Source organism: Hemibagrus wyckioides, linkage group LG06, assembly GCF_019097595.1.
Source record: "Hemibagrus wyckioides isolate EC202008001 linkage group LG06, SWU_Hwy_1.0, whole genome shotgun sequence".
NCBI classification, from domain to species: Eukaryota; Metazoa; Chordata; class Actinopteri; order Siluriformes; family Bagridae; genus Hemibagrus; species Hemibagrus wyckioides.
In genome coordinates, this window is record NC_080715.1 from 30,941,995 (window position 1) to 30,956,482 (window position 14,488).

The following is a 14,488-nucleotide window of genomic DNA, read 5'->3' on the forward strand; positions in this document are numbered from 1 at the left end:
CATCCTTACAAATGCATTATCAAGGTGGACTTTTCAAGAAAATCCTTTAGATTCTTCAAAATAGTTGGTAAGCTTTTTAAAGAACCATTTATGTTTGCCTTCATTCCAGATCCCCGGGATGGACCGTGGGGTTTTTGTTTGTTTGTTTTTTACTGCAGTGAAAGGAAACTTGTGAGACTGAATTGTGTTAATTTGGTTTTTTGCTATATGTAATGTAATTTTATTCATGTTCGTTACAAGAGCCTGTGACACAACGCACTGTTATACAGTGTTTCTATATTCACTGCGTCTCATTTTGGATGCTGCGTCCTCCGGAGATTTCAGTTTGCTGCATATGGCATCAAGAATGTCTTTTTTGAGAAAAGTAACCGTAATAAAATTGACTATTCTATAATAGACTATAAATACTGTAGACTAATTCCTTTTTTACTTTGCTATATAACGGTTGATTAGTATCTAGTGGCGTCATAATGATGGTATAGAGGTGGATTAATTCAGGAAGGACACCAGCGAAGGCCTAGGTGTGAAATGCATGGTCCGCCACTGGTGGTTGCAAGTGTTGAGGATGCAGAAGATAGAGATAGGTGGAGAGAGATGATTCGCTGTGGCCACCCCTGAAGGGAAAAGCCGAAAGAAGAAGAAGATTATATATATATATATATATATATATACATATATATATATATATATATATATATATGTACAGTATCTGAAATCCAAATGGCTGCGTTCCCGGAAACGGCCCACCGCCGGTCACTGTAGGACAGCCTGCACCTCCTAAACCGTCAGTCACCATCAGCGACGGCAGGGACCCTCGACGTGCTTCTAAGAGATGAAGCATGAATGACGAAGCTAGAATGTGTTTAAATTGTGTTTTTGTTACGTTTCCCTTAAATAACTGCCAATCAAGACACTGCAGAGTCTAATATAACAGTGCAATCAGCTGAGTATTGATTTTGTCCTCTTTCACCTAGGACTGTTAGAGTTTCTGGAGAACAGTTGATCATGTTTTAAGATCTCCACCTCCTCCTTCACGTCTTCTTTAGTGCCGGTCTCAACACGTGCCCTCATCATGTGGTGTTTCAACCATCCACTCTTACTTGAACACTCGATGCACTTTCTTCACTTAGTTTCTAGTGAATTGCTGTCAAAGGAATTCAGGAATGGTTTAACTGCTGTTGTAAACGTGCAGGCGGAAGCCGCTGGCTGCCTTTTTTTTTTGTGTGAAAGGGAGGAGGGACCCCCTTCAGCCAAAAAAAACCTACCAAAAGTGACTGAGAGAGAGGTGATGGTTTGATTCTGACACTTAGGTTTATTTAATTAGAAATAAAACTAGAAATGAACAAATGTCTGCTTTGTCCTTTCTCTGGTTTTGTATTAAACTGACGTTGGATTGGGGGACTCACTACATCATGGGATGAAATGAACTGCCCAGTTATGGCAGATTGTGACATTCAGTCCACAAAACTGCCCTTTAGTGCAATTACCACTAATACCTTATCAACCCCATCATGTATTATTACTATTAAGATGAAACAAGTCAGAATAACTCATGTCCAAACACACATCCTCCAGTGTAAAGCAGAAATGTCCTGTTCTCTTCCCCTATCCTCAAATACATGATTAAAGAAAGATAATGGCACGTACCTACAGCCACACACACTTACACACAAAGCTGTGTACACACTGATTCTGTGCTGCAGGAATAAATCATGTGTGTGTTTGTGTGTGTTGTGTTAACAGCTTACACTGGAAGTACCACACCCAGAAAAACAAACACAATGAACATGTTATTTAATGGCAGTCTCCCTCCGATGCAACACGGGTTCGATTCCCAGGCTGGGCAACCAGATCTGAGGGTTTTATCTCTCCAAAAACATAGGAGGGTTGCATCTGGTGTAAAACCTGTGCCAAAATGACGTAAACATAAACAACTCATTTCTGTATTTCTGCACTTTCTGTTCTCAGAAACGGCGTTTAATACAATTACAGATTTATAGGTTTTGTAGAGAAACTGCATAAATAAAAAAATCCAGGTATATTTTCTGCAAAAAATGCAAGAGTGCATCCAAACTTTTGCGAATAACTTTATTAACCTGAGCTTGTGTGCAGTTCTTAAGCTCAGTTTTACTCTACACAGTTTCTATGCTACCAGTGATAAATCTGATGATACTGAAAAGAGTATCTTATTTAAAAAGCTGTGAATCTTAGGTAAGCTGACTGTGTGCTACTATTCATTGATTTTCAGTTGTGTGTAATGCATAAAAGTAAGTGTAAAATGTGTATTTTCAGTACAGGAGGGAAATATTTGGTTTTGGTATTTGGGAGAGTTTATTTGGCTGTTTTTGTTACACAAGTCAATAAGACAACTCTGATCACAAGTACACCACTATAGATAACAGAGCACGGTTTCTTTCCCAAGAAGATGCCTGTCATTCATCTCGGCTGTACGGAAGCTCCAGGACTACATGCGTACTCCGTGGAGCTCCTTCCAGAAGTGACCGATATCCTGAGACAGCGCTGTTTCCGCCAGTCTCTTACACTCGAGCGGCGTGAACCCGACCAGCGCCATCCCTCGTGTCCTCACACCCTGACGTCCGGTCAGTTCAGCTACACGCGTGGTGATGAGTGAGGCTGGAGCGTGGCAGAATGTCTGATCCCCAACTCTGAATGCTGGCCATGATTCTGCTCCAGCAACTGAACCAGGGACACTTTCGACATTGCAGGCAATTTCCACTGTCCCTTCATGTGGAAGAGCGATGACCTGCACTCCTGGGATTCCTCCTGGACTGGACTCCCGGATGGCTGCAGCCACGTCCCGCCCTAACGAGACATCCTGGGTATCGATGGTCACGTTGCAATTCATTACATAAGGGCTTGCTCCAATGCCTTCAGGAAGAAAATTAAGTTTATTTTATTTAATTTAGAGGCTTCCACTTTCATTTGCTTCAATATATTTACATTGTTTGTGGGAATTTCCATCCAAATTCCCCCATGCTTTGTGGAATCTCCTGATTGCACAGTAGTATCAAAATTCTAATGAAATGAAAAACACTTTCAAATCCCTTGTAAAATAAATATGATTTTTAAAATGAATATTCAGTGCTACATATTCATGCTGAACTAAGCTCATGAAAAAAAATGTTTGAATTTTTTTATGGTGCAACTTTAAAGAGTCTCACAATAAATCTGATCTTGCTGTTTGTCTTCAGATGGATGTACAGATGTTTAAATAAATCTGCAGCCAAGTAAAATACTAATACATGGATGATCAAATTAATATAGTCTTTAATGTTTAACAATGATTTTATATATACACCGATCAGTGAGAGGTGAAGTGAAGAACATTGATGATCTCCTCATCATGGCACCTGTTAGTGGGTGAGATATATTAGGCAGCAAGTGAACATTGTGTCCTCAAAGGAGATGTGTTAGAAGCAGGAAAAATGGACACGTGTAAGGATTTAAGGCAGTGTCATGCTTTGGGCAATGTTCTGCTGGGAAACATTGGGTCCTGCCATCCATGTTGCAGACCATGTACACCCTTTCATAGAAACGGTATTCTCTGATGACTGTGGTCTCTTTCAGCAGGATAATGCACCATGCCACAAAGCCCAAATGGTTCAGGAATGGTTTGATGAGCACAACAATGAGTTTGAGGTGTTGACTTGGCCTCCAAATTCCCCAGATCTCAATCCAGTCGAGAATCGATCGAACAAACAAGTCCGATCCATGGAGGCCCCTCCTTGCAACTTACAGGATTTTTTCGTGAAAAAAAAGTCTAATCAGTCTGACTGAAGGTCATAAGAGCACTTATGGACCTTTTATCCTTTTATATACAATACATATATACAATACATATATACAATACATATATACATATTTATATATAAATATCCCTCTCTCTCTCTCTCTCTCTCTCTCTCTCTCTCTCTATATATATATATATATATATATATATACAGCTCTGGAAAAAAATAAGAGACCACTGCCCAATCTCCAGATTTGAACCCTATTGAACACCTCTGGAATGTCATGAAGAGGAAGATGGATGGTCACAAACCATCAAGCAAAGCTGAGCTGTTTGAGAGTGGTATAAAGTTACCCAAGTGTATAAAGTTACTATAGAAATGAAACTTGGATATATTTTAGAGTGGTTAATGTGCAGCTTGTATAGCAGTATAGATATACTGTCCTCTGAAAATAACTCAACATACAGCCATTATTGTCTAAATAGCTGGCAACAAAAGTGAGTACACCAGTGTGTGTAAGTGATAACAGCGTGTGTAAATAAATAAAATAATTTATGCTATGAGGTGTTTGTCAGCTTGACAGGACCATGCAAATTTGTGTATCTTATATTAGAGCATTTAAAATTTTGTGCTTTGAGTACAATTCACTCATACTGACCACTGGATGATCAACATGGCACTTCAAAAACTCTCAGAGGATTTGAGAATTAGAATTGTTACTCTCCACACAGATGGGTTAGTCTACAAGAAGATCGGTAACACCCTGAAACTGAGTTACAGTACAGTGCCCAGGGTCATACAGAGGTTTTCCAAGACAGGTTCCACTCGGAACAGGCCTCGCAAGAGTCAATCAAAGAAGTTGAGTCCTCGTGCTGTGCATCAGGTGCAGAAGCTGGCTTTAAAAACAGACGCATGAGTGCTGCTGGCAGGTTGCAGAAGCGGGAGGTCAGCTTGTCAGTGCTCAGACCATACGCCGCACACTGCAACAAGTTGGTTTGCATGGCCATCATCCCAGAAGGAAGCCTCTTCTGAAGCTGGCTCACAAGAAAGCCCGCAAACAGTTTGCTGAAGACAACTTGTCCAAGAGCATGAATTACTGGAACCATGTGGTCTGATGAGACTAAGATAAACTTGTTTGGGTCAGATGGTGTCCAGCATGTGTGGTGACGCCCTGGTGAGGAGTACCAAGAAAACTGTCTCTTGCCTACAGCTAAGCATGGTGGTGGTAGCATCATGGTCTGGGGCTGCATGAGTGCTGCTGGTACCGGGGGGCTGCGGTTCATTGAGGACCAGCATGTACTGTAACATTCTAAAGCAGAACATGATGGTCTCCCTTCAAAAACTGGGACAAATTTTCCAACATTATAACGACTCCAAACACAGCGCCAAGATGACAATGGCCCTGCTGAGAAAGCTGAAGGTGAAGGTGATGGAGTGGCCAAGTATGTCTCCAGACCTGAACCGTATTGAGCACCTGTGGGGCATCCTCAAGCAGAAGATGGAGAAGCACCATGTGTCTAACATCCAGCAGCTTCGTAATATCATTGTGGAGGAGTGGAAGAGGATCCCAGCAACAACATGTGCAGCTATGATGAACTCCATGCCCAGTAGGATTAAGGCCGTGCTAGATAACAATAGTGCTCACACAAAATATTTACACTTTAGACACAGTTTTGACATGTTCACTTAGGGTGTACTCATTTTCGTTGCCAGTTATTTAGACAATAAAGTCTTAATGTTGAGTTACTGTTAGAGGACAGTAAATCTGTACTGCTATACAAGCTGCACATTGACTACTCTAAAATATATCATAAGACATAAACATGTCTTAGTAATTGTATATGTTTACCCTAGAGAAATATATCCTGACATATCAGGAAATGCAACAAAAGCAAATTAAAGATCATAGATTTTTCAAGAATGGCAATGACACAAGAAATTGCTAAGTGATGTCAATTATCTTGCCATATATTTAAAAAATGACATAAAATATGATTTTTTAAATTTATTTTTATTTATTTATTTTTTTTTACAAATAATAAGATTCTGTGAAGAGCCTCAGTGAAGAGCTGGAATAAGTTTGTGTAGTGACTGAATTGGGAGGTACTAACGGGGAGGTTTTTTTTTTGTATCATCATTTTGATCACGTGGGGTTTACACAATGGCTGGTGTTACATTACTATTTTGATACCAGCTGGTTTATAGAAACCCTATTATCTTTTCACATTTTAATCTAATTCACACTAAAATATTTAAAGGATGTTTTCACACCAGAAACTACAAAGCAAATAGATTGGAAAGTTTCCACCATGAAGACTCCTTCAGTTTATTTGTACAGGGCTTTTGACAATTGCAACAAAGCAGCTGTACAGCAATATGGATGTATGTTTAGATCCCTGATGAGTGAGCCTGAGGAGGCAGCAGCAAAGGAAAACTCCTTGGTATGTAGGGGTGGGCGATATGACAATAATATCATATAATTCTTCAAGACATTTCTACTAATATCCATCAAAGTATATAAATAGCCAGTCATGCTGTGATAAGCTAACCAAAGAAAAAAAACTTTTATCGACATTATTATTTCAACAATAAATACATTAAAAGATTTTAATTATTTTTCAAAAACGAAGAATTTTAACAATAACATTTGTACTTCCAATTGGTTGCCACTGTTATTTAAAAAAAAACACATAGCATAAATTATTTTATTTATTTACATATTTACATATTTATTACTTATTTATTTACACTGAGTCATTTGTTATGACTCTTGTTGGGTTATTATATTTCACCCTTTTTAATATTTCAAACTAGTTCAAACCAGAAATTAGTCATAGTTTCTTCTCAGTTGCACGCAGCACAATACATCCTGTTCTTCTCTTTCTACGTCTCCTAATAAGGTCTTTCTATAAGTTCATGCTGACTATTGGATTAGAAAAAAATATCTCGAGTCCATGGCCAATCAAAACCCTCCATATACTGGTACAACTGGAACACCACTTGCATGCCACTTTGTGATTGTATGCTCATAATTCTGAATAAACTATGAGAGATCTTGCTATCTGAAAATCTCACCTTTGTCAATTCTACCCAGGCCTGAGAAGAAGCATGCAGTGGAGCGTTCTATAGCATACAGCCATCATATAAAATAATTACATACACCGATCAGGCATAACATTATGAGCACTGAAAGGTGAAGTGAATAAGACTGATGATCTCCTCATCATGGCACCTGTTAGTGGGTGGGATATATTAGGCAATATATAAGGGCCAAATTGTGATGGCTAGACCACTGGATCAGAGCATCTCCAAAACTGCAGCTCTTGTGGGGTGTTCCCGGTCTGCAGTGGTCAGTATCTATCAAAAGTGGTCCAAGGAAGGAACAGTGGTGACCCGGCAAGAGGCTCAAGGGCAGCCAAGGCTCATTGATGCACCTGGGGAGTGAAGGCTGGCCCGTGTGATCTGATCCAACAGACGAGCTACTGTTGCTCAAATTGCTGAAGAAGTTAATGCTGGTTCTGATAGAAAGGTGTCAGAATACACGGCAATACACAGCCCACCAAAGTCTCCAGTCAGAGTACTCTCCTGCCCAGTGAAGATACAATGAAATCTCTAATCAAATGTAAGCGTTCAGGATTCACTCCGCTTCTCACCTGTTAGTCCATATCGTCTTCCAGGTGGCGGTCCAACGTCTGGCCGGATGGCAGCCATGTTAGGAACCTTTCTGAACCAGCCAAGCTCTTTCCTCCTGTGAGCAAGGCCACGCTGCAGTGGTTTATCTGCCCAACCAAAGAAAAACACACTGGTGCCTGGCACTCGCTCAGTCAGAGCAGTACCTACAGCTGAGCAGGGAAGATCGCATGAGGTTGCAAATGCTTTTCGCAAAATCATTTCAGAGCAAATATCTACAAGCTCATTTATAGATTACCTTGAGCCTCCTTTGCGCAATCCTCCAAGCTTACCTCCTCTCCCAGAGGGTAGAAAGGCACAAGATCCACAGCTCCCATGCAAGGGTGGATTCCCTCATGTGCGGTCATGTCGATCAGCGAGAACGCTTGCTCAGATGCCGACAGAACCACATCTCCTGTAACACGACAGCCAGAAAAAAATACACCGCCTGTTCACTATAAAGTGCATTTTAGAAACAATTTCCCCTTAAGTATAGTGTAGAATCCCACAGTAGGTTAGTGTACGAATGAAGTAGACTTTAAGTCACACATAGAACAAGAAGGAGTTGTGATTGTCGTGATTGATAAAAAAAGACAAGAAAAGGATTTCACCGATTAGCTCAATGCCGGCCACAATGGTGAGAACAGAACGGTTGTAGTCACGATCGCTGAAGATGTTCAGGACAGTCGCACCTTTTCGTCTTCCTCCTGTGAGATTCAGTGTACATTAGGAAATGTAATAATATGTAAGGAATAAAACATCTGGGGAATGCTGTTATAGATAAATAATCAAGGACGGAGCTGGGTGTTGGAGCCTGACACAGAGCGGTGTACAGTACGTGTCTTGCTTGGAGATATACCACAGGGCTGTTAATATCTTGATTCTGATTGGTTTGGATTTTCTATAACAGCAGCACTGCAGTAGTTCCAGCTGTGAAGCAAGTCACAGGTTTATATGAATGCACTCGTTCTATTGTGCTTTCTACAGACATGTTTTATTGAACGTTTCTGGAAGGAGACGCCAGTGTCAGTGTGTTTCTAGCATCTTCTGACATGGCACAGTCTTCAAGACATCTAGGAAAGGAACATAAGGGAACTCGTGTCTGAGAAGTTCCACAACATTAAACGTTCTGAAGCATTTATTCAATATAGACGAGTCTCATCATATCACCCTGTCGTTGATTATTTTCATATAACTGTACACTCAAATATAGTGGACCAAGACTGGGAGCTACAGTTGTTTTTATATCATCACCATGCTGGTGGGTGATGGCTGCATGCGCCACCTTCTCCACCACATCTCTTTCCCGAGCCTCAGAGATGTTCAGAAGACATGCTACAAGACGGCGCCCCAGGACAGAGGTCATGCCTTAAAAGATAAGAAACAGTGATCTATTAGAAACCTCATGACAGCACATAAAACACTATGAATAAGAAAGAGTGTACACATATAAGCTTATGTGCCATTTCTAAGCTGTAAAAAAAACCCCACTTTATTTCCAATCATCTCATCTAACTTTAAACGCCAATTAGATATTAGTTGAACATTCTGTCACATCTAAGGCAAACTTGAATATGTTTCTGATCACTGTTTCCACTGTAGTTTTGTGTTGCTGAATCAGTGACAACTGTCGCAAATACTGTCGCAAAAAGCGCAAGAATTTACATTGGGTTTACAAAACACACGTTCTCGACATGCTTAAAATATATAGTTATATATAAATATATATTCTCAGAGAGAATTTTGAGCTTACTTGCACTAAAACATCGTGCCTATTTACATAAGGTCCTGTTATACCAAAGTCCACCTTTCTTTCTTTCTTTTTTTTTAACTCCGTGAAAGTTCACGTTAGGACCGCTGATTTACCAATCAACGTTGCATCAAAACGTTTAAGGTGAAGTTGAGGACATGTTATAAAGATCAGTCCGTCGGGCTTCCGCGAAAGGGATTTACAAACTTCCGTGTTTTCCTGTCAATCCTGAGTCATTGTTTCGCGCATGCGTGGTGTAATAAACTCCCTGCAAGATTATCGGAAATAATTTAACGTTGAGCTTTTTTTCGGCGTATGTTGAAGTAATAATAATAATAATAACTATAATAATAATAATAATACTTGTAATTAAAGAAGTAAGCATTTAAAAAGCAACCGTTTTAAATGCGCTGCAACATGATAAGTCATTATGAAGATATTTATGTTTATTTATTACGTCTAACACCTGCACCGTGATAAACATGCGGAATAAGCACGGTAACTATAGCAACGTTATAGCGGTCAGCTATCGTTAATCTTCGCACGTAAAGCTGCTTTGCACGTGGTTCTTGTGTGGTTGTGTTTTTTATGATTTATGGTTTGGAGGTGCAGGACTTTTTCAGCTCGTTCGCTGTATTGTGTGGCGGTGATGAGCAGCAGCTCACGAAGCCCGGGTACGGGTCAGGGTTCTGGTCAGGGTGCGGGTCGGGCGTCGTCTCCTCCCGGCCGCCTGCTGCGACTCTGCGGGGTTCCAGGATACGAGCAGCACCGCATGAACGATGTCTTACTCCTGAGGCCCGAACCGAGAGAAATCCAGGCGACTCACAACGAAAATGCACACGTCGTGTTTTTCCCCGGAGACATACAGGTTAGTCTGAGCCTCTAGCTACAGTAGAATACAGGAACCTGTCGTGCTCTCTGGTCTAACACTGTGTATCTAAACAGGAAGTTAGTTCACTGCTGATCAGCTGTTATACACTAGAGACCTGATTATCAAATCGGTGCTGCTTATTATACACTCCATTTCCTTTATTATACAGTACACCCTTTAGTCTGAGCTGCACTCACTGACCATTTATATTCAGGGGAAAGTATCTTGGATCACCTCCTCGTCTGCCTCAGTTGCCCATCAAAATAATCTTGTCAACGATGACTGTCTTCTCTTCTTCAGATTTACTTCATGTATATTCACTTATATTCCTGCCCGCTCATCATTAACTACATGTATACCTAGTGTCTAAATCAATTTTGATGAAAAGGTCTGCTATCGGTTCTTAAAGAATTTTTAACTATAACACACATTTTCATTTTTCTTATTCTTTTTGACAAAATTAACTTTATTAATATTTATAAAATAAATATGAACCACTACACGTCTTACAAGGATACTGTAAAGCACATTCACCTCAGAGAGGTTTTACTCATCTGCTCACCAAATCCCACCCAGATCTCAGCCGAATATTTTTCTTTTTCTGGCGGACCAAACTCAAACCAGGGCTCAGCCAAACACATACAATTTGCTTTTAGTTGACCAGACTCCAGCCAGAGCTCAGCCTAATGCTGTTTGACACAAGGCTGTGAAAAAGACTGCACCAGCAATAAGCCAGAAGTGCCGAATGTAAGCCAGACTCGGACAAAACTCTGTTGCTATCTGGGTAGTAGATAATGCAAGTTCAGGAATGAGGCAGAAATGACACCAGATGACCCCACAAACTCGCTTAGTTATTTATTCATTCTTCACAGTATTGTCAAAGCAGGCCAGGTGAAGAACATACGTGAAGTTTTTTCTTCTTCTGAAGACACCTTTAATCATAATAGAAAATGTTAGATTATAAGTATTTTTAAAGTATTTCTTTCACAGCACCACCATCTGTTTACATATAAATATATCAAGTCATTTCTTTGAAGAACTCAAAAGGAATAAAGTGGCTGTATTGAGGTGTCAGGAAATAGACATGAAGGAAATGTTGGAATAAGCAGCTCTTATCAATGATTGGTCATTGCTAATTTCTTTTTACAGTGAGTTGTATCTATCGATAATGGAGTGATCGGTTGAGAGGAATACTGGTGATCAGTGAATGTTTGGAATGATAGTGATCAGTAATTGTTGTTAATTATGGTAATCAGTGATTGCTGGGAATGATTAGTTGTTTTTAGAAATGATGGTGATCAGGGATTGTGGGAAATGATGGTGATCAGGTATGGGTTGTTGGGAAGGTTGGTGATCAGTGATTGGTGATCAGTGACTGTTGGGAATGATAGTGATCAGTAATTGTTGGTAATGATTAGTGATTGTTAGGAATGATGGTGATCAGGGATTGGTCATTGAGAACACCAGCTAGTGCTCAGTCAGTCAGGTTTTTTGCACATTAGATACAGACCGATCCCTCGTCACTAAAGTGCTCTCACTTCTTGAGACTCATCTACCAAATTTGCAGCACAAGATCTGTAATCCATCGCTGTAAAGAGACCGGATGTTACTTGTGTTGTGTTCATTTTTTCACAGCCGTAACACTGGCAGGAAAGTGTAACTGTAGCTTTTTAGTACATCTGTTTTGTTGCTGGGTTAAAATCAAAATATCCAGCCACTATCTGGATTAATGAGTAGAGAAAGCCTTAAATTACTCTTTCAAGGCATCTTCCTAGTTGTGCTGAAAGGAAAAAAAACAGAGCATAGTGACATGAGGTCCTGAGCCGATTCTGAGAATACTGGGGTCACACCCTAGTTGGGTGCGTACACATTCACACACACGTTAACATGAACGGGGCAGTTGAGGGTAGCCTAAATGTTTGTGGAGAGTATAAGGAAGCCCAAAGGAACCCAGGGAAAAAACCAGGAGCTCTGGAGCTGTTTTGTGGCAGTGTTACCTGCTGTGCCACTGTGCTGCCTTACATGTAGATTACATTCTTCTGATAGTGTTGACATAGTGTGCTTTGCAATACTGATTTCAAAAGTCCTGTTACTTTTGACCATTGATGCAACGCTAGATTAACAAACACACTCTGGGAAAATGAGCTGTAGTCTCTGAACACCTACAAAGTGACCAACAAGAAACACTGTATGGCCAGAAGTTTGTGAACCCCTGAATATCACACCCTCATGTTTCTTCTCCAATTATAAAGAATACCCCTGTAGTCTGTAGCTTAATAGTTTCCCTTCGCTGGAACTGGAGTGTCCTGCACTGAGCCCTGACACTGAACACCTTTGGGATGAACTGGAACACCGACTGACCCCCAGACCTCCTCACTCTTACATCATCAGTGTCTGATCTCACTAGAGCTTTTGTAGCTGAATGATCACTAATCCCCACAGTCATGCTCCAACATCTAGTGGAAACAAGAGTGGAGCTTATATTACCAGTGAATCTGGAATGAGATGTTCAACATGGACATGCAGGTGTGATGGTCAGGGGTGTACAATCGTTTGTTCACTGTCACTGTGGAGTTTTCACTGATGAAGGCAATGAAACAGGTTGAGAAACTGTGCAGTGAAACAGATGGGCTGCAGTCAGTAACTGTATAAATGTGGGTGGATTAGAGAAACTTGAGAAGTAGATCGTAATATTTTGTCCAACTGATGTTCGGATTGTACTTTTATCCTCTCTCGTTAAAACATTTATGGTCCGTGTGATGTACTTGATGTACACAATGACCTCATCCTGGTGCAGCACACACCATCGTGATTTATTCTCTCCAAGGATTTCAGGGTTTTATTGTTTATGATGAAGTCTGAATATATTTTAAACAGTGTGTTTTTGAGTGTTTTCCAGCTCTTTATTGTGTTATATCTAGGTAAAAGCCACCACCGGCACTGTAGCTGTTGTGAAATGTGGTAAGCAGCCACTGGACAGTCTCTCTCTCTCTCTATCTCTTGTTGACTTTCCAGAACTTCCATCAAGAAATGGCTATGCAGCCTGATGCATCTCCATGGCTCTCGTTCAGTCTGGAGAGAGTAGCCTTATCGCTGGGTGTCCGCTTCCCAGGCCGGCACGTGTGGCTGGTGCGTCCTTCACGGCTCCACCTGCAGAAATTCAGCTGCTACACCAACTTCGTTTCATGTGACATGTTTGGCGCACCTAAGCACTCACCTGACTACGGCGCCGTGCGCCACTTACGAGCTCTCCTGGGCCACGCCATGGAGCGATCGGCTGTCGCTGAACCTTTGCCGCCATTAGGAGGTGCCTCAGTGCCCTCTCCTCTGCCTACAGGCTTCTCGCTCATTTTAGTGGGCTTCAGTAAAGGCTGTGTGGTGTTGAATCAGATGGTACACGAGCTGGCATCAGCCCGCACCGACCCAGAGCTGAGGCAGTTTCTGGACAGCATCTCGGACATGTACTGGCTGGACGGTGGACACCCAGGCACCGGGGACACGTGGGTGACGGATAAGCAGGCGTTGGCTGAGTTGGCATCTAGCGGAGTGGCTGTGCATGCTCACGTCACTCCCTATGAAGTACGCGACCCGGCGAGGGCCTGGGTGGGACGTGAGCACCGGTGCTTCGTAAAGACGCTGGAGGAACTCGGTGCACGCATCACACAAAAGCTCCACTTTGAGGATGAGCCAGCATGCATCGCTAACCACTTCCGGGTCATCGAGGACTTCTGAAAGGCGCAGAGATGTGTTAATGTTGCACTATTAGAGCTTCGTCTGACTACAAGCTTTCTCAACACTCAAGTTTCAAGGAGCTTCCTAAAGCTTTTACTTTTGGACTGTATTTCTGCCTCTATGGTCTGAAATCACAGTACCAGTGTCCTACCTTCACCACAGGCTGCTTCTCATACAAACAAACAAAATAAAAGATAAAGATAAACAGCAAAATATTTTGACCAAACCTCTGAACGTTTAGCTGTAACATGGAAAATATTTTGTTGCTCAGGTCGATTCTCCTATGAGCTTCTTCTGCTTCATAATTTTAAGCCATGTCTCAGACATAATGTGTGTGTTATTCATAATAACGTTCCATTTGGTTAAACTGAGTATCATGGACGCCAGAAAGACCTGGACACCAGACTGTATTTACTGAAGGAATGTGATGATAAAGCTGAATGTTTCTGGGTTTGTTTGTTTTTTTTGGATAAAATGTCTGGCCACGTATTTATTTATTTTTTGACAGATGTTCTGTCACGTTAGAATGCAGCGCAAACAGGGGTGGACAAATGAGAAATCTGTTAGCTAGAACAGCAGGCAAGTAAACGCTTCAGTGTCGCATGGTTTCCTTGCCTGGAAACCTAACAGGCTTAAAAAAAAAGAAAAAGAAAAGTGAAATAACTAGCTAGTTAGTTAGCAAGCGCACACATCACATTTGATAAACGCTTCATC

The 14,488-nt window shown here is 41.2% G+C and overlaps 2 protein-coding genes across 2 annotated transcripts; one reads left to right on the forward strand and one right to left on the reverse strand.

The window, feature by feature from the left end:
- Positions 1-2,196: 2,196 nt before the first annotated feature.
- ftcdnl1 (formiminotransferase cyclodeaminase N-terminal like 1) lies at positions 2,197-9,320 on the reverse strand. The gene is made up of 6 exons (XM_058391093.1): positions 9,175-9,320; positions 8,676-8,789; positions 8,033-8,128; positions 7,681-7,836; positions 7,406-7,594; positions 2,197-2,889 (listed from the first exon to the last, which is right to left on the reverse strand). The coding sequence occupies exons 2-6, from the start codon at positions 8,785-8,787 to the stop codon at positions 2,465-2,467; spliced, it is 978 nt and encodes a 325-aa protein (XP_058247076.1). The 5' UTR covers positions 8,788-8,789; positions 9,175-9,320; the 3' UTR covers positions 2,197-2,464.
- A 95-nt stretch (positions 9,321-9,415) lies between these two features.
- Positions 9,416-13,967, forward strand: lg06h2orf69 (linkage group 06 C2orf69 homolog). The gene is made up of 2 exons (XM_058391092.1): positions 9,416-10,039; positions 13,058-13,967. Exons 1-2 carry the CDS (start codon positions 9,767-9,769, stop codon positions 13,772-13,774), a joined length of 990 nt encoding a protein of 329 aa, XP_058247075.1. The 5' UTR covers positions 9,416-9,766; the 3' UTR covers positions 13,775-13,967.
- The last annotated feature ends 521 nt before the right edge of the window (positions 13,968-14,488 follow it).

Excerpts from the sequence above, each read along its gene's own strand:
- ftcdnl1 (XM_058391093.1), bottom strand. The coding sequence starts at position 8,787 with ATGACCTCTGTCCTGGGGCGCCGTCTTGTAGCATGTCTTCTGAACATC. Across the intron at positions 7,595-7,680 it reads TTGCGCAAAGGAGGCTCAAG|CTGTAGGTACTGCTCTGACT; the intron begins GTAATCTATAAA and ends TTCCCTGCTCAG. Across the intron at positions 2,890-7,405 it reads AAGACGATATGGACTAACAG|GCATTGGAGCAAGCCCTTAT; the intron begins GTGAGAAGCGGA and ends TTCTTCCTGAAG.
- lg06h2orf69 (XM_058391092.1), top strand. The coding sequence starts at position 9,767 with ATGGTTTGGAGGTGCAGGACTTTTTCAGCTCGTTCGCTGTATTGTGTG. Across the intron at positions 10,040-13,057 it reads TTTTCCCCGGAGACATACAG|AACTTCCATCAAGAAATGGC; the intron begins GTTAGTCTGAGC and ends TTGACTTTCCAG.